Here is a 24,629-nt window from a genome sequence, read left to right on the forward strand (position 1 = left end):
GCGGGGGCCGAGCGGGGCCGCCGCGCCCTTCCAGCCTCCCGAGGGCGGCTTCGGCTGGGTCGTGGTCTTCGCCGCCGCCTGGTGCAATGGCTCCATCTTCGGCATCCACAACTCCTTCGGGATCATCTACACCATGCTGCAGAGCGACCTGGGCGAGGGCGAGAAGGACCCCACGCTGGAGTTTAAAACAGGTACGGGGCCCCCCCGGCCCTCCCCGGCCCCGCGTGGAGCCGGACCGCTCCCTGCCCCCCCGGCCCCGCGCTCGTCCCTATATTTATCCGCGGCAGTATCATGTGTTGTTCCTAAGCTGCGATGTACTCAATTAAAAGTAATTCATCCGAAAAGCATGCCCGGAGCTTGTCCTGCCTGCTGCCTCTTGGTGCAGGGGGAGCGATGCCGGATCAGCCTGTGGAGTTCATGTGGTTCTTGTGTGATTCTCGCTTCCCGCTGTGGGTGTCTGGCTGTCTGTCTGTCTGTCCTGGCTCTGGGATCCACGGGCGCAGTGAGCATCTTCCCTGCAGCCACGCTGCCTTGAAGCCGCTTCCCAGGCAGGCATGGGGCCATGGACAGTGCTCACCTGCACCTATGAGCAGGAGCTGGGGGACCCAGCCATCGGGGCTGTGTTGCAGTGACACAGAGAAGGGACATTTCACTGCACCGTGAGGGGACCCCAGCCCTGGGGCGGCAGTCAGGGGTCCCTGATGTGCCCGAGGCTCAACCTCCATGAAGTCACTTCCATCCCACAATGGACATCCATGGCCAACCTCACTTGTAGCTGTAGGGTCAAGTGCTTGGCATAGGGCAAAACCCAATGGTTTTGTTGTCCCTCTGCATGGGATGCAGGGCTGGGGCTGGTAGGGAGCCCAAAGCCCAGTTTGGGAACCGCTGGTAGCCAAGCTGCCCCCAGTCCTTATGGAGTGACGGGGATGATCCCAGCCCAAAGGCACCACCTGAGGATGGGGATTTAACCCTGCAATGCTGTCACTGGAGAAATGGAGGTGACGGTGTTACGGTGGTGTGCAGGGCGCGTGTGGCTGGTGTAATTACAATGATTGATGGGCCGTGCATGTGTGTGATCCCAAGCAGCTCATCGCCGAGCTGGCTGCTTCCTGCTTGCCATGATCCTATCTGCAGAGCCTAAGGCAGAGCTGGGAAGGTAGAAGCAGTAACAAAAGAAATTGAATAACGCAAGCCCTGGTGGTTTCAAGACTACATGCCCAAGACGGAGTTTGGAGGAGACAGCATCTGTCTCTCACTCCCAAGATGTATTTATTTGTGGCTGTGACCGCACAGAGGCCTCGAAAAAGAAAGGAGTGTGGGCGTGCGAGGTGAGCCAGGCTGAGGAATTACACTGCCTGGGTGATGGATCCGTGCTCCAGCCTGGTCACACAGCAGAGGGGCTATTGAGAACCACAGCACGGGGATGGGTCCGGTATCAGGGGGCTGTGGGTTTTGGGGTGAATGCTGGGGGCTGTGGGATGCGGTGTTGGGCCCTCAGCCCTTCCTCCCCTGGTTTCCCCGCTGCTCCCACTCGGGGTTGCATAATTTCCCCACGGCGGTCATTTGTGTGCAAACGTAATCGGGAAAATATTGGAGCTCCTTTGTGAGTGTGAATTGATACGGCCTTCCCAAGTCTGTCTGTCCCCTGATGTCTATCTGTCTGTACTCCACTGTCTGTCTGCTCCCCATGGCTGGAAGCAGTGGCCAAACACTGGGATCCCCTCGTCTCCTGCAGATGTGATGGGAACACGCAGTCCATCCCGCCCCAATGCCCAGCACAGCCCTGGGGCTCCGCACCACGGCTCCCATCCCCATGCCCGGGGAGGTGGGCTCATGTCAGAGGGGCTCTCAGCCCAGTGCTGAGCACGGCCGTGGCCGGTCAGGCATCCCTTTAAAAATAGGGTTCTGTTTATGCTGAAGCGGGTACTGGTCTGAGCCAAACAATAGCCGCCCCAGCGCACAGCTATAATTATCAAGGTTTATTTCTTGTTTGCATTGGTCGCATTTTCTCGCGTTTGATCTTGAGAAACGCAGGATCCACGGAGTTCAAATTTCGGGTCAGGCTTTGAAAACAAACCCTCTCCCAACAATGCATTGAATGCATACGCTGCTTTGTTTGGAGAAATATACTGCGAGGTGGCCGTCAACAAGCAGCGCTGCGCTCGCTGCCGGGACCACTGCCGTCCCCTCGCAGCGTGGGGCCCGGCTGGGACTTCAGCACGGCACACTCTGTGCTTTTGGGTTTGTTTGCTTTCGGGGGGAGGCAAAGATTGGCAGGGGGATCACTGACACTGGGATAAAAAAAAAATGCATGCGAGTGCTCAGCCAGAAACAACTCGTCCTGCTCTGCTGAGGTGCTGAGTGACAGCCGAGCGCGGCTGCTGGACTGCATCGATTTTTTCCCCCGATATTTTTACTTATCTTCTTCTTCCCCCTTCCTCTGCTCTGTGTCAATACGCTAGGTACAGATTAACTCTCTTTGCTTAATATTTAATGTTCCCATTGCTCAAAATGGGAGCTGAGCGCACCCAGAAGAATGACCCCAGGAGCTGCTCTCCTTGGCCACAGCCCTTCAGGCATGTCCCTGTGTCTGTCGTCCTCCTCCTGTCCATCCTCCTCCCCCTGTCTGTCCATCAGCCTCCTCCTCCCATCCGGGAGGAGCAGCCTTCCCTTCTTGCCCAGCCCCAGTGGGTTAGCTGCTCAGCCCTCCGTGCGTGGATCTCACCGTGCCAGGCTGATGGCATCTCCATAACTGGCTTTCTGTTTAATCCGGGGGGGGGGAGGGGGGGAATTTCTCCTGGAACACCCATTAGGATGGGTGAGCTTAGCTGGAAAGGGCTGTTTGTAACCCAACACCGTAGCGGGGCGGGGAGGCTTGCTGTAGGAGTGACTGTTTCTTGACAAAATAAAGCATTTCGGTACCACCGACATGAGGAGAGCCCGAGGGGAGCAGCCAGCACGGCCCCCCTGGGGCTGGAGCATGGGCCCCCTCACGAGGGAAGCCCCAGGGAGAGCAAATTGCAAGAGGTAATTCTTGGAAATGGTCCCAATCCATTTCAGCAGTGCCCAGAAGTTGGAAGGGAGCGGCAGCCACAGAGCCGCACTGTGCTCAGCCTCCAGCATCCTCCTGAGGTACTCGCTCTGAGCTCCCCCCCCCCCACCCAAACCTGCAGGATTTGGCACTTACATTCACTGCTGGCTCCACTGCTTGCCCTGCACAGCCGGCATGTGCCATGGGCTTCTGTGTTCCTGCCCAAATCTCCAAATCAGACTGGGTCCCCAGGCCTCACTGGGTCTCCGGACCTCACCTGCATCCTCTAGCAGCCAGCCAAGGGGATGCTTTGAGTGCCTTCAAGGATGGAGGCTGCACAGCTTTTCTGGGCAGCCTTGCTCCCAAAGCAGCACCTCCATGATCCCAGTGTTGAGGGCTCGCTGCCCTCGTGTGCTCCTCACCTGCTCCACAGCACCTGCACCCACTCTGCGCAACATTTCTGCTTGCTGCTCTTTTCTTCTTCTCTTCCTAGAAGGATCGTTCCTGTTCCCTGTCCCCAGGGAAGGCAGTGCTCCTTTGGCAGCGTGTGCCGGGCTGCTCATTGCCGGTGCCGCAGGAGCTCGGTTCACTCCAGGCTATTTCCTTGCATTCACCCCAAGATAGTTGGGGCGGTTGCAAAAGCCCCGTGACGCGCGCTCAGCATTGCTGCAACATGCTTTGCATCTGTGAGCGATGGAAATCTCTCCCCCAGCACCTCGCACAACAGGCCCTGCCAGCTGCCAGGCATGGGCTGTGGGCAGAGGGCTGCCCCTCTCCAGCCTCCCCGCTTGTTTTGGGATTTGGGGTTTATTTATCACCCAATGCATGATTTAGGGTGGGAAGCTGGGTGAAGCTCTGCTGTCCTCCGTCCCTTTCCAGGATGTGCCCAGACACCCGCAGGTTGTGGCCATGTGCTGGGTATTTACCCCAGTGCAGCTCATTTAGGGCAGCAGCCCCCAGAGCAAGCGTGGGACCAGCAGATTGCTGCAGACTGCATTGCCCACAAATGGTCCCAGTGCTTGGGACTTGCTGGGGTTTGCCTGGTGCAGCACTGTGGAGGGACTCCGGTGTGCACCCCCACCTGTCCCTGGGGTCCAGTGGGGACAAGGCACACGGAGCCCAGAAAGCAGCGTCCCCCAAATCCCCTTTTTTTGGCCACCTTGCATCAGGCACCAAAACAAAGCTTTTGTTTCAGGCTCTTGGCCTTAATCCCCACTCCTGCAGCTCCTGCGCATGGATGGGAGGTGAAATCCTGCCTCTCAGGGGATGTTGCGTGAGTATGTGTGTTTGTACTTGCCAGGCATCTCGGGGTGCAGTGGTGCTGGAATCCAGCGAGGAGCAAACCGAGCACAACAGCAGCTCCAGTGACGGCACCGAGTCCAGCAGAGCAAATCACCCATGGTTAAAGATCGATACTAATTATGTAATGGGCACACACGTGCTGGTGCCCAGACACACTTCCCTTGGGATGTCCCAGCTGGGGAGCACTGTACCCTGCAGCCCTGCCCCGGGGTGGCCAGCGGCCCTGCAGCGGTGACAGTGGCGTTTGGTGACCGATGGTTCCATGGCACCACGGACACTGGGCAGAGCTCTCCCCAACCTGATCTAGTTGTCAGCAACCTTGCCCATGGCAGGGACTGGAACTAGATGAACTTTGAGGCCCCTTCCAACCCAAGCTATTCTATGATTCTATGATTCCCTACCCTGAAAACCCCAAACCCGAAAGCTTCTTGCTGGCCTCCTGCTTGAGGCAGCAGGGAGTACCAGGGCAGTGCTCCGTGGCAAGGAGGCAACGTCAAGGCATTCTTGGTCACGAGCCATCTATTTATCCACGTATTTTAGCAAAAACACGTTTATTTCTTGAGGTTTGTGCACACAATGGGAGCAGGGAGCGCTGGGGCGGGGGCTGCAGGGGATTAGCTTGCTGTAAGCCGGGCATGCCAAGCTCCCAGCCCAGGGAGAGCTTAATTAAAGTTGAAGGAGAAGTGTTTCCAAGAAAATAATACGGGGTATTTAAACGGGATATTTTTGTTCTGGGCCCAGAATGTCTCCTTTCCCTCTCGGTGTTAGCTTTAATAAAACAAAATGAGATCTCCAAGAAAAACAAATTGGAGCTCTTTTAAAAGGCGCTGCGGAGATAAAAATCAGTAACACTGTTGCTGGTAACACCTTGGGTTATTAAAACGGAAAGAATGCTAACGATGCGATTTGCATCGGCCTTTCTTGTGGCTGCGCCCGGGCGGCACCCGGCTGCCCGGCCAGGAGGTCCGCGACCTGCCCGCGGCAGGGGCACTCGGCCCAGCTGGGGCAAATGAAAATAGAAAATTAGAAAAAACAGCAAGAAGTAGGATTCGAGTTGCGCCAAACCTAAAATCCAAATTGGAATCAATCACGGAATCGTTAAGGTTGGAAAAGACCACTAAGATCATCAAGTCCAACCGCTGAGATCATCAAGTCCAACCTTTGTCCAGCAGTCCAACCAATTCATTGGGGTCTGACCTTTTTGGAAGGTCAAAAAGGGCTCTTTTGGAGGTGATGAATGCATGGTTGAAAATCCCCAGCTTTGCTTTTCCTGGTATCCCAAGATGCCCGGGCTTGGCTCCTCTGTAATGAACACCACGATTGTGCTGATGCAGCTGGATGTGCTGAGTCGCTCACTAAACCTGCAGCCCTGGCACTATGCCCTTCCTGCTCACGGGCCCTCCTGGATATATAATCGTAGAATCATAGAATGGTGTGGACTGGAAGGGACTTTTAAGGTCATCCAGTACCAACCCCACTGTTATAGGCAGGGACACCTCCCTCTAGACCAGGTTGTTGAAACTCCCATCCAGCCTGGCCTGGAACGCCTGCAGGGTGAGAGCACCCACAGCTTCACCGGGCAACCTGTTCCAGTGTCTCACCCCCCTCACAGTAAAGAATTTCTTCCTGATATCTAGTCTAAACCTACTCTCTCCCAGTTTAAAACCATTTCCCCTCATCCTGTCACTACCTGCCCTTATAAAAAGTCCCTCTCCATCTTTCCTGTAGGCCCCCTTCAGGTACTGGCAGGCCGCTGTGAGGTCCTCCCAGAGCCTTCTCTTCTCCAGGCTGAAGAGCCCCAGCTCTCTCAGCCTGTCCTCACAGGGGAGGTGCTCCAGCCCTCTGATCATCTTTGTGGCCCTCCTCTGGACCCGCTCCAACAGCTCGATGTCTTTCTTGTGTTGGGGGCCCGAAACCCTTCATTTGGCTTTGAAACGCCCAACATGGTAAAGCAACAACTGAGATGGCCACACGTGGCACTGGCCAGCGCTGCCATCAGATAAGGCAATTACAGCTCTATCATTTAATTGTGGCATGTAATAATAGCAGAGTGTTACTGAGATATGGCACTGCCGAAGGATAAATAATAGCCGCACTGGGTGGTTTGATTGTTATTTTTGCAAAACAAATTTGGCAGAGCCCAGTGCTTCTGGAGGTGTTGGGGCTTTCTGGGGTCCCTGCTCCATTCCTGGTGCCCTCGTGCCAAGATGGGCATCACCTGCCATGTTCCTCAGCCTGCAGATTTTCCACTTTCGGACAAATGCCTGCCTGGGTACCAAGAATTGAAGATTTGCCACATTTCTGCATCCCCAGTGATGTGGTGACACAAGTTCAGGAGTCACAGCCCATTCCTGGGAACCTCCCTGTCACACCCCTGTTTCCAGTTCTGCTTGCATCTGGGCTAAATAATGTATTTTGGGAGAGGGACTTAATTAAGGGAGAATCACATGAAATTAAGTGTATTGCCAAAGGCTAACAAATAGCAGTGGATTTTTTTAAAGCTATTAAACTCTGCCCTGCTCCAGTTCATCAAGCAAACCATTGAGCAAACAGTCTGGAGTGTGGGTACTTCAGGTCCTGGTCTGACCCCTGTGGTTGGCCATTAACCCTCTGGAGCTGAGCCTCAGGCTGTGTTTCAGAGCTCTCCCTCTTGGTGGCCATGCCATTGTGGCCGTGCCATGGTGGCTGTGCCATGGAGACTGTGCCGTGGCAACTGTGTTTCAGTGGCCATGCTGCAGTGGTTGTGCCATGGTGGCCGTGCCATAATAGCTATGCCATGGTGGCCATGCCATGGTGGTTGCGCTGTGGTATGCATGCTGTGGTGGCCATGCTGTGGTGGCTGTGCCATGGTGATCATGTCATGGTGGTTGTGCTGTGGTGGCCGTGTCCTGTTGGCCATGCCATAGCATCTCCCAGGGCCACATCCATCAGCAATGCATTGCTCCCTCTCCTGCTTTGTCAGAGCATTTGAGTTCAGGAATGTGATGGAGGCTTGAAAAGCAGCCTCCTGCTCCTGTGTATTAGCTGTGGGTTGCTGGCATTTTCCCCATTACTCAGGGCTGGTGACGAGTCAATCTCCCCATGTGCTTTCTTATGAATGAGTAAGTTTTGGCTCAGCCCCAGTGGTCGAACAGGTTGAGCAAGAAGCAGCTGGTATGGGTCTATCATTGTCAATGTAGGCAGAAGGGAGGCTCTCCAGGCTCTGCAAAGCGCCCAGCTGCTCCGACCGGTCCAAGCCCATGTCCTGGTGGAACCAGCAGTGGCTTGGGGGGATCCCGAGCACCGATTGGGGCCTGCTTGGGCTTCTCCATCACTTGTCCTGTGGCACCTCCTGACCATCTCACCTCCTTGAAATGCTACAGCTTCGTGGCCAGCTCAGAGCAAGTACTGGATGCCTTGCAGATGGGGAGCTGCATCTTGTACTGTGCCCATGCACTCATCCATGTCCCATGGCATCCCTCCTTGTCCCCAGATCGAAAAGGGCATCAGCTCCATGCACACGGATGCACTTCTCTTTCCAAGGGGCAGGGTATGGGTGGTCTTCATGGGAGAAATTGATAATAAGTGGTAGGAAAATGAGCCAAGTGGCTGCTCAGTGACTGGTTACCGCTATCATTCCCATGACTGGCTTCTGCTAGAACAGGGGAATTTGCCCTTTGATCCTTGTGCTGACCCCAAAATGCAGCATTTCCCTGGGGAGGAGGTTCTCTGAGCACAGAGGTAGGATGTACAGCTTTTAAACCCAAGCTGGAGGAGGATCAAGCCCCCTGTGCCCCACAGAACTCCTCCTGAACCTGCTCTGTTATTTAGTCTGATAAAAAAGCACTTGATGCAGCAAAACACTGGCGTTCCACATGGCTGGAGGCACTCTGCTGCCCAGGCACTTGGACTCATCCAATGTCCCTATGTCCCCTCAGCCCCGCATTGCAGCACTCCTTCAATACCTGTGTATACGTGCATGCACACGTGGATGCACACAGCCCTGTGCATGCACGTGTTCCCACAACCAGAGAACTTTCAGAGGAGAGCAGGTCAGCCAAAAGTAACACCCCACTGGCAAAGGGGTCTAACCCATTCCTTGCTGCAGTAAAAATAAATATATCTCTATATTGCTGTTCTTCAGTTTCCTTCAGCTATCGGATTTGCTTAGTTACAGCACGCTCTATTTTTCTGAGATATCCAGGTGTTCTCAAACGCGTGCTTTAATGTAAGGGAACTCCAATGAAGAGATTAAGATCGCAGGGAAGTTTTACCCCTCTCCTGGCCCCTGGGTGTGTGGTTTAACAACAACATGCAGACTTAGGGATTTTTCCCTATCAATGGGCTGTGAGAGCACTACACAAGAGGCACTTGATGGGGACTAGGCAGGAGCTCCTGGCAGAGGAGGAGGAAGCCATGTCCCAGTGGCCACCACCAGAGCCACATCTGACCCAGCAGCTCTGGCTCAGCTCCCAGGCGGCTCATCCTGAGATTCCTCTACTTTTTTATCTGTTACTTTTAATTAACCCTGTTGGATCCCCAGCCAGCCGGCATCACCTCATATTGCCCTGCACTGGAGCAGGGCATCAGTGTGGTGATGCAGAGCAGTGCACCAGTACCATCCAAGCCTTAGGCCGTCCATGCCTTATTGGGAACAAAGCCTGGGGGCAAAACAAGCTAAAAGCCAACATGCAAGGGGCCTCCCCTTGGAAAACCCCCACAACAGCTACTCACATTGCGTAGACTTTTGTATTTACAGCCATGGCTATAGGCTTTTGTTGGGAGGACTTTGTTGCTGATGGGATGCAACTTGGCAAAAGCCACATGTTGCACTGGAGGTGAGGGGCGAGGGACATTTAATTATTGATCAGCCAAGAGACATTTAATTATTGATTGGGGGAGTGGGCCAATGCCATGCAGGGGCTGCTCCTGCCCCATCCCTGCCCTCTGCTCTCCCAGGGCTTGAAGGCTGTCAAATGCCTGACGAGGGGGGAAAAAGACCTTTGTAAGCCTGTTTCAAGCTCAGTGTTTTGCCTCCATTTATCCTCCTTGGCCTCTTTGTATTCCCTTTGAAAACAGAGTGTTTTTCTCAGCCCGGCTGGTTTGAGTTTGCCCCTTTGCTGGGATGTTGACAGGCGCCCCTGGGAGCTGTGCTGGGAGGGGCGCAGAGTTGAGGCTGAAGGTTTCTTCTCGACGTTAATGGGAAACAGAAGATCGCTCGGGAGAAATCTGGCAGAGAGGGGAGTTTTGCTGTCTCTTCCAGTCTGGAAAAAAGCACCCGGCCTCAGCCCAGCCTCCCGGCAGAAAGCAGAGGATTGCCAAGCGCGGCACAAGCAGGGCTTGTGAGGGGGACAGGGTGGGCATACAGATTTCCAGGGGTGGAGCAGGCATAGACCACCCTGTCTGCAATTTGGGAAGGGTCCCACTGAGGACCATCCTCTTCCCAAGGGCATTGAGGGCTTGTAATGCCCTGAGTATCCCCGTGCTGCTTGTGTCCTTGCCAATCCCTGCCTTGGTTTGCCATCCCATGCCTCCCAGCAGTGCTGGGCTGCAGAAAGAGGTGAAGCCCCACAGCACATTCTGGGAGCTCCATCACCCATCCTCCCAGGTGGTGCTGCAGGAGGTGGGCACTGGTCCCAGGCTCCCAGCTCCTAGGGGCCACGGTGGGTTCAGGGATGAGGACACATCTTTGGGTCAAGGGATGATGGAAGGTTGCAGTCTCCCAGCTGTCGGGGCCAGACATGGGCAGGAGGAGGTTAACCACAGCCAAAGCCCCTTGAAGTTTGGTCAGGTCATGGTTTTTCCAAAGACTCACCATTTCGGACGTGCAGCAGCCAGTGTCCGGGGCCACGGCTGACCTGTGCCATCCGGCCAAAGTTAATCATTGCTGTTGGCTCTGGGATCTGCCTAAACTCAGAAACACGGACCTTTTCCCCAAAAACACATGGTGAGGCAGCGGGGGCCTGGAGGGAGCCCCAAGTTGCCAGAGAGTGCAATGAGCTGGGGAGAGCTGAGCATCCTGACCCTAACATGAAACCTGAACCTAACCCTGACCCTAACCCTAATCCCAACCCTGACTCTGACCTGAATTCTGACCCTAACCCAGACTCTAACCCTAACCCTGACCATAACCCAAAGCCTGACCCCAACGTTAACCATAATTCTGCCTCTAGACCGTGCTTTCCACACTCGCTAGCTGCAAAATGAACCCAGAGACTCAATTCCCTGGACTGTGTTGATTTGGGGGACATCTGAGGGGTGCCAGAGCCTGGAAGAAAATTGTATAAGGAAAGAAAGATGGGAAAAGCTGGAGGAAGGGGTCCTGTCTCTGGGCACCTAGCGGGGTTGTATTGGCCCTGGCACAGTGCATGTGTGTGAGCACAGCTGCCGTTGCTGCTGGTGTTTCTGGTGCTGGGAAGGGTTTTTTCAGCAATAAAAAGGAACCTTCTTCTCCCCTTGGGTGTGTTTTGAAAAAGGGCTTAGGAACAATGAGGATTAATGAGCAGATAGAGAACGAAACACAGGGTTTGAATCTCGAAGTGCGTGCGCATTTCAGAGCGAGTGTTTGCGCCAAGATAAACGCTGCCAGGAATCAACATTGCACACATGAAAGGCAAATCACAGACTGGCTCCGCGTGCAGGAGGAGGGCATGTGTGTGTTAAAATGGAACCACTCTGGGTTCCACAGCAGCGCCCGGCAGATGGGGCCGGGGCTGGGGAGGCGTGGGGTGATGTCTGATGGCAGCAGTGGGTGAATCATCTCACAGAAATTGTAAGCCAGGAGGAAATGCAGAGGAGAAAATCCTTCCCAGCCTGCCTGGGCAAATGGTGCTGCCCATCTGCACTGCACGTGCTGCCTGCTGCTTCTGGGGGGGCTTCACAGGGACAGGTACAGGGTGCTGCTGCAGGGCCAGGAGTCTTGCCAGCGTCATGGCTTAGGGCGGGCACAGTGCAGAGTGAGTCTCGGGCTGCATCTTATGCACATCCAAGGTTCAGACCTAATGCAAACCCTCTGCGTTTCTTCTTGTTGAGCCACGGTCTGCCTCCATCCCCACTTAGCGCGGCTGTGACACAGCGGCCACAGGCTGCTATCTGTCACTTAGTGGTCATGGGACATCAAAGGACCACCACGACGAGGAGACATTGCTGTGGGGCTGAGCAATCCCCTTTATTCCCAGCTTTGGGCTGTTTGTGAGCTGTGCATGGAAGGAGGGAGTGGGGACAAGCTGATGAAGGAGGACTTTGTTTAGAAGCTTTGGGTACAGTACCAAGCAGGGCTTGCTAGACCCTTAATGAGCTGATCTGGCTTTGGGCTGCACGTGATGCACAGGGCTGGCCGTGCACCCTTGCAGCCAGAGGAGCCTTTGGTGTTGCTTTGCTGCTCTCCAGCTTCGCCACTCTCCAGCTTTCCTGCACTGCTCTTCTTCATCCCACGCCCCATGCTGGCCTCCCCAGCCCTCACGGTGTGCCTGCCTCATTCCAGTCCTCCCAGCACGGGGTGTTAGCACAGGGCTGTGTCTCAGGCTCATCTTTGAGCAAGCAAGGGGATGACGCAGAGGCTCTGCGGGGTAGAACAGCTGCTGCGTGTTGGCTGCAGATGCTTGGGGCAGCACTTGGCTGCCTGTGTCAGCAGGGCCACCAGCTTGTTTAGGCTCCCAAAAAGGAGCCAGGGAGGCTGGGAAGGTCTTTGATGATCCTCCAAGAAATTTCAAGCATCTGGGAAAGGAGACCCTCTGCAGCGCATCCGCATCCCCATCCCCATTCCTGTACCCATCTCTATCCCCTGTTCCTATCCCCATCCCCTGTCCCCGTCCCTCCAGCGGCCGCCCCGTCTGAGTGGGAGAAGCCGCGGGAAGCGAGGGAAGACACTTCCTCCAGCGCCGGATCTGAGCTCACCTCCTGGCCCTTGATCCCTCCCGCCTGCGGTATGTGGGTCAGCGGGGAAGCACGGCCGCCAGCGACGTCCCTTCCTCTTGTCTCCCTGGAGAGGCATTTTTAAAGGAACAAATAGGCTTGGCCCAAAGTACCGTGCGGCACGGGTTTTAGTGTTTTTGTGAAAGCTGGAACAATGCACTCAGCACCAGGGGGAAGGACCTGCATCTAGGAGCATTATGTTTTGCCCTTTGTTTCTCCCCTTGCTATGCCTACCTTGCCCTGCTCTAAGATCTCCAAAAATAAGGACAGGGAAAGAGACTGGGGTGGTCTTGCTGCAAAGAAAACCATGTGAGCGTGGACTGACCCAGGGTCCCTGCTGCTGTGAACACACAGATCTGGCATTCAAAGCCCCTTGGCAGGTCCTGACCTCCTGTTAGCCCTCCTCTGCCATAAGGTTCCCAGCAGTGATCCCAGGGCATTGCAGTCATGGCCTGATGGTGTGGGACTGGTGGGCAGAAAGGGCTGCTCTCTGGTTTCTGCTCCATCTGGAGCCTTGAGCGAGCAGTGCTGGGAGCAGGGCTTGCCTTGGCCATTTTGCTGGCCTCTGCATCATCGTTCCCCTTGGGTACCTTCAGTCACTGCCTTCCCTGCACTGAAGGCTTTTGGACCCTCCACAAGTCAGCAAGTTGGCTGCCTTTATTAAGTCGAGGTGGGAAGGAGCCATCTGGGGAGCTGTAGCTGAAGCTCTGCCCTTTCTGTGACCACTCTGCTTGATGGGATGCTCTCCTTGGTCAGACTCTGCTACAGCAGAGGAGGTGGAAAGGGCTGCTCATGGGGCACCAGCCCCATGGTTGGCTCTTCCTGCACTTTGAGCATCCCCGGAGCCCCTTCAGCTCAAAACAAGGGGCAGGTTGCCCATCCCTAAGGGGTGGGAGCCCCGCTAAGCCCCGCTGTCCTCCAGACCCACAACCTTCAGTCCTAACCTCCTCTGCAAGCCAGGCTGTTGTTCCCAGTAATTTTAATTCAGTGTTGTTACCAAAACCTATTTTTATTCATTGCTTGTGGTAAGCCTTTTCTCTAAGGTAGAGCAATTTTCCATGGGAGTCTGTTTTGTTTAGCGGCTTTAATTGGGCACTATCTCCTCTCCCAAACCCAGAGCCTGGGATGCTGAGTGCCCGGTGCTGAGTGCTGGCCGGGGCTCGCTTTGATCTCTGCAGGTGAGTGCACGTTTTGGGTGAGAGATTGATCCTGCTTATTTGCGTGTAAATCTCGGAGCGGTTAAGATCCGAATCTGGCCCTTTAAATTTAATACATGCTTTATGCTTTTATTTCCGTGTTTCTTAAAGCAATTTCCAAAAATAACAAACTTCAAACATGACAGGGCCATCTCGCATTTTACTGCCTTGGCTGCAGTAGAAGGAACAGTTCTGGAAGCACATTATCCACTTTACCGAGCCCTGCCCATCTTGGCCGCCCTCCCGCCCCTCTCCCCCGCTGCAGCCTGGCCTTGGCTTTTCTTTTCTTGTGTTTGCTCCTGTCTGAATTTATTAAGGAATACTTCTGATTAAACTGGCTCCTTGAGAGCCTGCAATTAATTCTGAAGGGACAGCTCTTCCAGAGCTTCTCTGTGTGGTCTCCGAGAGGCCGAGCTGGGGAGGTTGCCGTGCAGCGGGAATTTTCTCTTAATGGGGACCTGGCTATTTTCTGGTGGTCTCACGCTGCTGGAGGACCGGCTGCTATTGTGTGCTGAGAGGGCTTGCAGAACTCCTGCTGTAGGTGCAAGGGAGATAAAAGTCAGAAAGCAGCAGGGAGTGTGGCGCAGGGCTGCAGGATGCTCCTGGGGCTGGGTGCTCCAGCCTCTTCTGCTCTGTTGTCTGCCTGTCTGCCCACCCCCCTCGCTCCTCCTTGGTTTGGGTAGACAGAGATTTTTTCCTTTCCACATTGCTTTTTCTTGAAAGCCTGCCTTTCCTCCCAAAAGCACACACCGAAACCATTAAAGAGGGAGAAGGTGGAGGGTGGAGCTGAAATAATCTGCAAATAATAAAAGCTTTATAAAGCAGACAGACAGACACCGGTTTTTCCAGAGGTGAGTTGAGAGGAGAAAGGAGCTCCTGGTCCTGACCAGGGGGTGGGATGTCAGCTGGCACAGCCAGCAGCTCTCGGAAGGCAGAGAGGTCCCCCCCATGCCCTCCTCCTCCCAGCTGCCTCCTTCCAGCCTCTGCCACATCTCTGGTTTTCATTTCTTGTTGACATCCAGTTCCCATCATGCCAACACCATGAGGCAGCTTGTTTGTGCTGTTTGTTAAATTGCTGTTTAATTGATGTGCCTTGTTTGCTGTGTTTGGATCTATCTTCTTGCTGGCGGGACAAGGAGGGATGGGAAAACCACGCTGATGGAGGCTGGAGCCTCCTGGAGGTTGGGAAACTTTGGCTTTGTGGGGAGGAGAGCAGTGCTGTATTCATTACACCAGATCTGGATAGCCCAGACCTGGAGCTGAGATGTGGGGCTGTTTGGCCCCAACATTGGTAGCAGAATCATAGAGTCATTATGGCTGGAAAAGACTACCAAGATCATCTAGTCCAACCATCAACCCGTCAAAGTACATTGGCTGCACTTGTGGGGTTAACCAGTGGTGGGATGGGGCTGTTCCTGCCCAGTCTGCCTTGAGCACTGGGGTTGGTTCCATGCCCTGCTTTATCCCAACCCTGTTCAATCGCAGCGCTGACCTTTCTTCTCTCTCTCTCCCTAGCATGGGTCGGCTCCTTGGCCATGGGCATGATTTTCTTCTGCTCGCCCATCGTGAGCATCTTCACTGACCGCATTGGCTGCAGGACCACGGCAGCCTTGGGAGCTGCCATCGCCTTCATCGGGCTCCTCTCCAGCTCCTTCACCAAGTAAGGATGCACGTTTGGGGCAGACAGGGGTGTTCAGCCTGGATGAATGCTCTCCTGGCATTGCTACAACCCACATCCCTCCCCAAGCTGCAGTTTTGTCCTTTACCCAAGCATGGGGCTTGTTGCACGTTTCCCCAGGCAGATGCTCACCGATGTGCGTTTTGATGGCAGCCCTACCCAATGCGATGTGATAGTCCTTCCAACCCAATGCATTTCCATCTCAGTGGAAGTGAAAACAGGTCACCCCCAGTGTCCTTTACGCACAGCTTTTCACATGTTATTTCGAAGACGCTGCAGAGACATCCTCCTCTGTGTCATTTGCCTCAGTTTGTCTGAATAAAAACTTTGGTGTGGGATGGGTTTCAGTTCCAGTCAATACTGTTTTAATTAAAATGCTGCAAGAAGTGGTTTTTCAAGCAAAAACATGCTGGTTTCATAGAGGGCGTTCCTGGCTCTGCGCTCCCACCCTGGGATACCAGCTCCTTGTTGGGAACCTTGGCCCCCTGCATCTGTGGTTGCCTGGGGTCCCTATCACCATGCAGAGGGGTAGGGCACCAAGGACATGTCCCTGGAAGTTGGAGACTCTCTGGGACATGGGTTTGGGAATGCATCTGTCATTGGACTGGGCACAAAGGGCTGGGTTCATGTCAGCCTCTGTGCCTTGGGAAGGGAGAAATCTTACTGTGTGAGGTATTTTGTGGTTGTAGCAGAAATACTAAGTCACAGCTTGAACCAGTGATGGAGCACCTGGTGGGAAGGCAGGGCCAACCCAGGGGAGCTCAGGTGCATGCAATGAACCTGAGTGACTGAAAGGGGTGGAGCCAGGATCCACCCCTTCCCAGACCTCATTTAAGGGTTGGCAGTGGAGGTGAGGGGATCTTGCTGGAGATCCTTGTGTACTAGGGGCCTTTTGAAGGTAAGTAGCTTTTTTCCCTTTATTTCTGTACCCACGGCTGTTGCATTTAGGCATACTCTCACTTGCTGCAGCCTGGGACCTTGCTGTCATTGCTGCACTTTCCATCACATTACAGTGGTGAACTTTGAACTCTATCCCTTCTGCCTCTACTTCCCCTCTGCAGTTTCTGCCCCAGAAGCTCTGCCAGCAGGGCTGAGCCAGGGCTCTTCTCCTGTGGCGTATCAGTGAGGGGCAGCCACTGGAGGAATGCTTACTCCTCCCAATAGAGCTTGTTACCCACAGGGACCTTGTTATCCATGGAAGACCTTGTAATCCTTGGAAGGCTTCCTTGTCCCAGGAGAACTTGTTACCTGTGGGAGACCTCCTCTTCCAAGGAAACAATGTTATCCATGGGAGATCTTGTTATCCATGGCATACATTATCCAAAGAGACCTTGTTACACATGGGAGACCTCCTTACCCACCGGGACTTTGTTATCCATGGGAGATCTCCATGTCCCTGGAGGATGTGGACTCCTGGGAGACCTTGTCTTCAAAGGAGACTTCATTATCTATGGGAGACCTCCTTGTCCCAGGGGGATTGTACTGCTGTTCCCACTAGGGAGCAGCTGGTCACTTCCCAGCCAGCAGGGTGGCAAATTCCAGCTAAGCAGTAAAGCTGGAAGGAGCCCTAGCTTCAGCGCATTACTGCAAAGGTGTCTTAGCATTGATGGCGAGCAGATGGAAGGGTAACATTTGTCCCTCTGTCTCACACCAGCTTAGCTGTGACACCAAGGCTGGTGTGACCTAGCTGAGGTGGCCAGGGCTGGTGCGTGTGTGATCAGAGCTGTCCTGCTGACTACTGACTCCAGGATGGGTTTCTGATGTGGCTTTGCCCTGAGGTAGCTGGAAATTGCCTTTCAAGACAGCCATTTGTCTTGGAGCCCCTGGGCGTAGCTTTCATGTTCCCTGTCCCACTTGGCTTACTAAAGAGAAGAGCTTGTCATGGAAGAAATGATGCGCTTGTAAATACTTGCTCAATTTTGAACTGCTCTGTTAGGTTGGCTCTGCTTTTTGTTCACTCTGTCCAGTATTTGGTATTTCACATGAGCAGTTCTGAGTGTTGGAGAGAAGACCCCATTTGTGCAGCATTGCTTGCAGTCTCCTCTCATGCAGCATTTTATGGCAGACTTTTGCAACTGAATGTGTTGCACAGGGATGAAAAAAATCTTCAGTTTGGCGTGAACGCAAGGGTGTTTTGCACTCCTTCAGGCAAGGTTTCTCATCTGGTTTCATTGGGAAAATGGGGCTAGACTTGGGAAGAAAATCTTTCCAAAGGCTCTCAGACTTCCCACTGTTCTGTAGGGCAGCCACGTCGCTCCCTGCTTGAGCACAGGCACCTCTGTAAGGTACAAATGAGATCTATTAACCATCTAATTGAAGCTCCCAGAGGAGCTTAAAGAAGAACGTAATTAAGGAGCCTGGGCAGAAGTGTGATGTTCTCTCCCTAAGTGCCTAATAACTGGGATTGGTGCCTTCTGCTTTGAAACACTGGGTGCAGAATATTTTCAATTAGTTGTTTCAGTGGAAAGAAAGAAGGAAAAAGAAAGGACTTGTAACTAAAAATAACACCCTTTGCCTACCTTAAATTGTGCTTGCAGTATTTACAAACCACTCACTCAAGTCTGCTTCCCGAGGCAGGCAGGCTGGTGCTGCTTCTCCTCCTCCTTGCAGAAAGCACTCCCCAGCCAGTCTTCATCTTCCTGGAGGTTTAACATGTCAGCTGTGAGTGGAGGATAATCCCTGCCTTGGCTGGGGGATAAGATCCTTGAGGCCAGGCTCTCTGTGTAGTATGCCTGCAGGGCAGCGGGTGAGACAGCTTCCTTGCCACCACATACTGTGACCACCTCAATGTCTTCCTCCCACTAGGTCTCTGGAAGTTCGCTATTTCACGTATGGCATCCTCTTTGGCTGTGGCAGCTCCTTCGCCTTTCAGCCCTCGCTGGTCATCCTTGGTCACTACTTCAAGCGTCGCCTTGGCCTGGCCAATGGCATTGTGGCTGGCAGCAGCTGCCTCATCTCTGTTCCGCTGCCCTTCTTCCTGAAGATGGTGGGAAAGGCCATCGGGCTGGCACACACATTCCAAGTGCTCAGTGCCTTAATGCTCATCCAGATCTTCTTGTCGCTGACGTATCGGCCCCTCCTGCCACCCTCCTGTGACTCTCAGCATGATGGGCAGGACAAGCTGGGCAGCCGGAGCGTGCGGCAGCAGTGCTGGGCCCAGATGCGCAAGTATTTCAACTTGAGGGTTTTCCAGAGAAAGACCTATCGGATCTGGGCCTTTGGGATTGCTACAGCTGTCCTGGGGTATTTTGTACCATACATGCACCTGGTAAGAGCCTTGGCTGGGGCTGGAGATGTGAAGGCAAAGGTGGGCAGAAGGAGAGAAACTTCGAGGACTGAGCCATCAAAAGACTCAAAACTAAGAAACTGCCCTCTGAATAGGACCAGAGATGGGGAAAGGCAGTTAGTAATGCTCCCACATGTCCTCTGCTTTGGGGACGAGCATCAGTGGTGGGCAAGGAAGAGTCTGCTTGGGTGTGGGGTGGGTGGAAGCGGTGTGACCCTGTCCCTGTAGTGTAAACACAGGCATCATACAGCCACCTCCAAAACCAGGAGATCACTGCTGAGATAAATTAACTGTGGATTCATGTTCTTATGTCCTTCCCTCCATCTAGGTGAAATACGTGGAGAAGGAATTTAAGGAAACCAAGAAGGACTGGATTCTCCCAGTCTGTCTCGGAGGCATGTCTGGGCTGGGGCGCTTGATTTCAGGCCGCATTGGGGACTGCATTCCTGGGCTGAAGAAGATTTACCTGCAGGTAACCGTGGTGCCTGCTCTACTTGGCTGCTCTTGGGTAGCCTACTCCTTCCAGTGGGGCACTTGGTGGATATTCTGTCCCTGGGCCTTGTAGCTTTGCTTGTGTGTTCAGATGACTCTGGCTTTGCTGGTCCTCATCATGTCTGCAGAGCTGAGAAAACACAAAGCCTATGACTTGCTTCTCTTGGTGCTTTGTGCCTGGGAACCTCCCCCATTCCTGCCCAGCAGAGAGACCCTCAAATGACTGGAGGGATGGAGCAGAATGGCTTCCTGCTGCCCCTCCCCAACAACATGCCTGCTTTTGTCTCCCCAGGTTGCATCCTTTGTGCTGTTCGGCATCATGTGCATGATGATCCCGCAGTGCCGAGGGTTTGAGGCCGTCATCGTCATCTGCCTCTTCCTCGGCCTTTGTGATGGCTGCTTCACCACCATCATGGCCCCCATTGCCTTTGAGTTGGTGGGGCCCATGCAGGCATCCCAGGCCATAGGGTACCTGATGGGGCTGATGGCTGTGCCCATGACTGCGGGCACGCCGATTGCAGGTTGGTGACACTGTGGTGCTGCACCTGGATCCTGCTCTCGGGAGGGAGCAGATGCTTATGGCTGCTTTCACCCAGGGTGATATTTTGGCATAAGAGCTTCTGGACTCCCTGGCTCATTGTGTTGTGTGAGGTTTGCATGCAGCGTCTCTGTGTGCTTCTCCATGCCAATAAAAGCAGGGGACAGCAAGAGGGACCCAAGAACAAAGTGACCACTTTAACTGATTGCAGTTGGAATCTGAGCTAAAAATGGTCTGGGAATCGTTCACTGCCAAAAGGAAATTTAGAGAATTAGGAAAACTTAATGTGGGCTGTGCAGTGCATCCTGTGTCAGAAGGATTTTTCCAGTGCTGATAATTGGTGATGTGTTATTTTTTTGGAGGGTACTTACTCAGCTTGTGTTTGAGACTGTTTGGCATGTGTCTGATTTTTCTCCTGTCCTGGTTAAATAAGCAGGATAACCACCATTGCACATCTCTTACAGGATACTTCAATGATTATTTTGAGAACTACCATGCGGGCTTTTACTTTGCTGGAGTGCCCCCCATCGTCGGTGGCTTGGTGCTCTCCGTCGTCCCGCTGGTGCACCAGAGGATGCTGAAGAAGCAGCGCCTGGATTCTGGCAAGGACAAGATGCTGACACCTGAGGCAGCGGTGAATGGCGAGCTGCTGCCAGGCTGCCCTGCCTCTGAAGCACACATGTGATGTGCCAAGTGCACAATCACCACCAGCATCCTCCACAGCTCAAGCACAGGCCCTTTTCTAGCCGGACTGTAATTCTCAGTGATTTCAGGTGCACTACATTTGTAAAGGACAAGAACTAGTTCTTCTAGTTGAAGGCTTTTAACTAGCAGAAATGCTTTATCTTGGGACAGTTTTGATTTCCAAGCCACCTTTTTGTTTTCTTTTTCTCTAACCATTTTTCTAAGGATTCAAACTTGATTATCTCCCCAGTTTTCTATATGTCACAACAGAAGTTTACAGACAATAAATGTATTTTTAAAGTAGGTCACAGATGGAGCTTGTTGCCCCTGTCAAGATGCCCTGTCCCTTCTTGTGTGCTATGTCAGGGCAGTGCAGTTCCTTCTGCAGGAGGAGCAGCTTCGGAGGAGGAATGCAAACATAAACCAATGGTCGGAAGGCCTGCTTTGAGCTGTTTTTCTCCTTTTCTGCTGTGTGCACTGAGGGGGTTGATGGAAGTATCCTGCGAAATCCCCCTTAAAAACAGGGGCTGAGACTTGTGGGTCTCTGAGCACCTCTCACCTCCACAGTGGCTGCTTGAGGACTGTGCAGTCTTGTGAAGTGAAACCAGAAGACAGGATGGAGGCATGGAAGTTGGGAATAGCTCCAGAGAGGGCTAGGACCAAAGGTAGTGTCCATCTAGCCTGCAGAACTGTCATCCATTGGATTTTCCTTCCCATCACCTGCTGTTAGAAACAGGAGCCTTGTACATAGCTCCACATCCTGCATGCCCCTCTGGCCCTTTTGTTGTTTGTTTTTTTTTTTAACCTGCATTGGCTAGTGCATTGTAAGGTCCTGTGGTCTGTGCTTCTGTTCCTTCTGTCCCTGTACAAGCTGGAGAATATACTGGTGTGTTGTAATGTGTCTATTCCTGTAAGCGAGGCGTCTGTTCCGCTGGCCCTTCCTTTGGCTTCTCTGAGTCTGCTTCTGCCTTCCCCCAGAGTGTCACCTACCACAAAATCCTAGTTTGACTGTAATGCCCCATAAGGCAAGCTCACGAGGGATTTAAATGGAAGAAATAACTCCTTTTGCCCAGCAATAGGAGAAGGAGTGCTGTCTCAAACCCTGCTCGTTTATGTGCTGCATGGCACAGTCTCCAGCGACTGCACCATGGGACAGCTGTAAGACTTCTCTCTAGTACATAAAGCACATTATGGCTTAAAGCCCCCAACTTTGTGGATTTCCATGTGCCTTAAGTGATCTGCCTGCTCATAGAGGCCTTTGCCCCCAGGAAGAGCCCATGTCAGGGCTATGGGAGCTCAGTGTGCACTGGTGTGGGAGCAGCACTAGGTCAGCTGGGAGTCCTGCATGACTCAGCATCCCTGAAACATTTGTCTTCTTATCTGCTTATTACTGGAGCCTCTTATTATTGAAGGCACTGAGAGTGACGAAGTGCTGGGCTGCCCATCTTCAGTGGAAAAAGTACATCTCACACCATCCCAGCCCAAAGCCTGTCAACAGCCTCCCAAACCTGCTGTGAGCATCTTTGTCCAGTTAAGGTCATGACTTTGGTCAACATGAAGTCAAAACATGCCCTAGGTGAAGGCAGGAAAGGCAATGAAAGGTACAGTCTGCACGCACAACTGGAAGAGCAAAGTCTGCCATGATGGTAGGAAGCTGTGCACAATGGGGACTGTTTTGGTGTCGGTTGCCAGCTGTTGTGCATCTAGCTCTTCACTTGAGTGTCCTGGCTCAGTGCAACCTGACTTCCTCTGGGCAGGTGAGGGAGGACTGGGGAGAAAAACCTGCCTTGTGCTCCTCTGTAATGAAAAAACCTCGGCTTCCCCCAGTGAGGCGCACTCGTCGCTTCAGGCAGCCACATGGCCTTATGCAAGCTCGCATCAAGTGTAGGACGTGCCCCGGCAGCACTGGCTGGGGCTGCCTTCCTAAATCTTTAGCTTCAGGGTGTTCCAAAGTGAGTTGTCTTTTTTTCCCTCTTATTTTCATGGCTGGGTGAGACGCCAGGTTTAACCCTTCTTGCTCTGGCAGGGAATGATGCTCCTGTGGCATCTCAGGAGGCTTCATATGGCTCCTGCCAGCCTCTGGTTGGCCACAGAGGAGCAAGGAGCTCTCCAGCCTTTGCTGCTCACTACTTCCATGGCTTTCCTGTGCATCTGTACCCAGCAGAGGTTTGTTTGGGGTTACCTTGGATATTTCGGCCTCAGCAGTTTTCACACTGGCATAGTTCACTTCTCCTTGTCCAGCTGGCCGGAGGAAATAGGGCTGTACTGGAAAGCCCCAGCACACTTGCCAGCTCTTTCGGGTGTTTTCTTCCCAAAGCCAGCTGCCCTTTAGCACCATGTACTCAGCAAGGGCTGCTAGTGCCTGGCCTGCTCCTTCCTGCAGAGGCATCTCCTGTGTGTTTGCTGGCTGGGAGCAGGGATGCACAACGGACTTTGCTCTAGGGTTATCGCTGTGCCTTTGCTGGCTCCCCTGCACAACTTTTTTTGGTGGTTTATTTCTGTTTATTTTTTTGCAATGCCCTTAGTGCTACATCAAGGACTTGCCATGCTCTGGGTGCCCCAATCCTCACCTGCCCCACGAGAGCAAAGCCTAGCCCCAGTGCTGTGACCGCTTGCCCCCGTGGACAGTTTGGCGACCTGCAGGACGTGGGCTTGATGGCTGAACTAGCAGCAATGTGGCTCCTGGCTTTGTTTACAGCACCCAAATCCAGGCCTGGAAAACAACTCGGCTCTGAGTGCGGCGGCAGGCGGCTCCGAGCAGGCCTCTCCCAGCCCAGGCAGCGGGCCACTCTGTCTCACCTTCATCACCCCTGCAGGGCATGGGCCTCCTCAAGAGAGTCAGTGCAACTCCTGAGTGCCTCTTCCATCCCAAAGTCTCCTTCCGTGACATCTGTCCTCAAACCTCCTCCTCGCTGACCTTCCAACTCCGGCTGCCAAGAGCAGCGTGGTTGCGAGACACACTGTGAGCAGTTAGTGTTTAGGAATTAAGCTGTTGTTGTTGTTGTTCTTTGTGTACGTAGTGAGGCATGGCATGTAAGATGATCTGTTTCCCAGAGCAAGTTTTTGGGTAGCCAAATATTTGTGTTCAAAGGGGAGGATGTCTGAGCTGACACCACATACCAGCACCCAGGTGGAGACTTGAGTTTTGAGGTATCTAATGACATTAGGGTCTGCGGCTGAAAGCAGGCGCTTAATTCAGTGCAGAAATCAGGCCCAGAGCAATCAGTGATTAGGGTCACACTTTGGCTTTGAATGAGTATTTAAGTCACAGCTGGGAAGAGTGGAAGAGCTGCACCTTGCAGAACCAGCCTCGTAGGAGCTTGTAAGACGTAAGTGAAGAAACTGGTAAAACTGAACTCTTACATTTTTCCTTTTTATTTTTTTCTTTTTTGACATCTGTTCCTTGTAGTGATTTACATTCCCTTAAAATTTTGTATCTGGAAGTAAAGTATTTGAATGTGTGTCTTAAAAGTATGACCCGTCCTTTCAAAATGTGAATCTCTGATCGCTGGTATACAAAAAAAAAAGTAAAAAAAAAAAAAAAACAAACCAAAACAACACAAAACCAACCCATACTGGCACATTGTTTTGTAATTAATGTTTTATGAATGTTGTTGTTTTCTTTTTTTTTTTTTTTTTTAAATAATGCGTAGAATAAAACCAGTTCAAAAAAGAAGGGGGTCGTGGTTTCCTAAAGAAATACATCCCATCTGCGTGCCCAAAGCTGTGTCAGTGCCAGAGAAGGCCCTGCACTGTGCATCAGTGAGGTCGCTGTGGCTTGTGGAACTGGAAACAGGGCTTTTAGCAATGGTTTTATCATAACGATTTGTTTATACTAGCTGCTTTAATTGACATTAGATGAAAGCTGACATAGGCATTAATTTGATATGGCACAGGCTTATTTCTTTTCTTTTAATGTGCATCTCAACTCTTTTTCAAGTCGGGGATATTTACTGCAAATAACATTCAAAAAATCCCCAGCAGGAGATAAGAGGCAGTAAAAAGGGATTCAAAGGCTGCGAGGCAGCGGCAGCGAGCTCCTCCGTGGGCCGGCGTGCCATGCAAGGATCCTCAGCTCAAAAAAAGCATGTGCTCATCCTGGAGTGATCTTCTGGGGATGGCTGGAAGCTGAGAGGTGCTGGGCTACGTGATAAAAGTCACCTGCACGCAGGCTGCTTGCTGAACACCCCGGGAGCACGAGCCTGTCAGTGCCCACCTCCACAAGCCCCATACAAATACACAAATAGATACATACATATATACAGATACATACACACACACACACACGCATATATACCCATAGGGGTGTCTGTGCGCCTGCCATCTGGGAACCATTTATGCTTATGAAACTGAAAATTTGTATGCGTATTTTATATATTAAATACAAAGCACCATGTCTTGTATTAGTTTGCTAGTAGCTATGAATTGCACCCGTGCTTTAGCTGCCTCTGTGAATGGCGTGTATCCCTGGTCACGTTTAGTGGCATGCACGCCCTGTGAGCGTGCCCATGGGACAGCAGGAGCAGCAG

At 52.8% G+C, this 24,629-nt stretch overlaps 1 protein-coding gene across 1 annotated transcript; it reads left to right on the forward strand.

Annotated features, from left to right (window-relative positions):
* SLC16A2 (solute carrier family 16 member 2) lies at positions 5 to 23,645 on the forward strand (the record flags this gene model as incomplete). Its single annotated transcript, XM_021406455.1, has 6 exons — positions 5 to 191; positions 14,938 to 15,082; positions 17,906 to 18,368; positions 18,715 to 18,858; positions 19,171 to 19,399; positions 19,881 to 23,645. Coding segments are annotated over 6 exons (1,389 nt in total), but the record flags the coding sequence as incomplete, so codon positions are not given.

Source organism: Numida meleagris, chromosome 8 (assembly GCF_002078875.1).
Source record: "Numida meleagris isolate 19003 breed g44 Domestic line chromosome 8, NumMel1.0, whole genome shotgun sequence".
In the NCBI taxonomy this organism is placed as follows: domain Eukaryota; kingdom Metazoa; phylum Chordata; class Aves; order Galliformes; family Numididae; genus Numida; species Numida meleagris.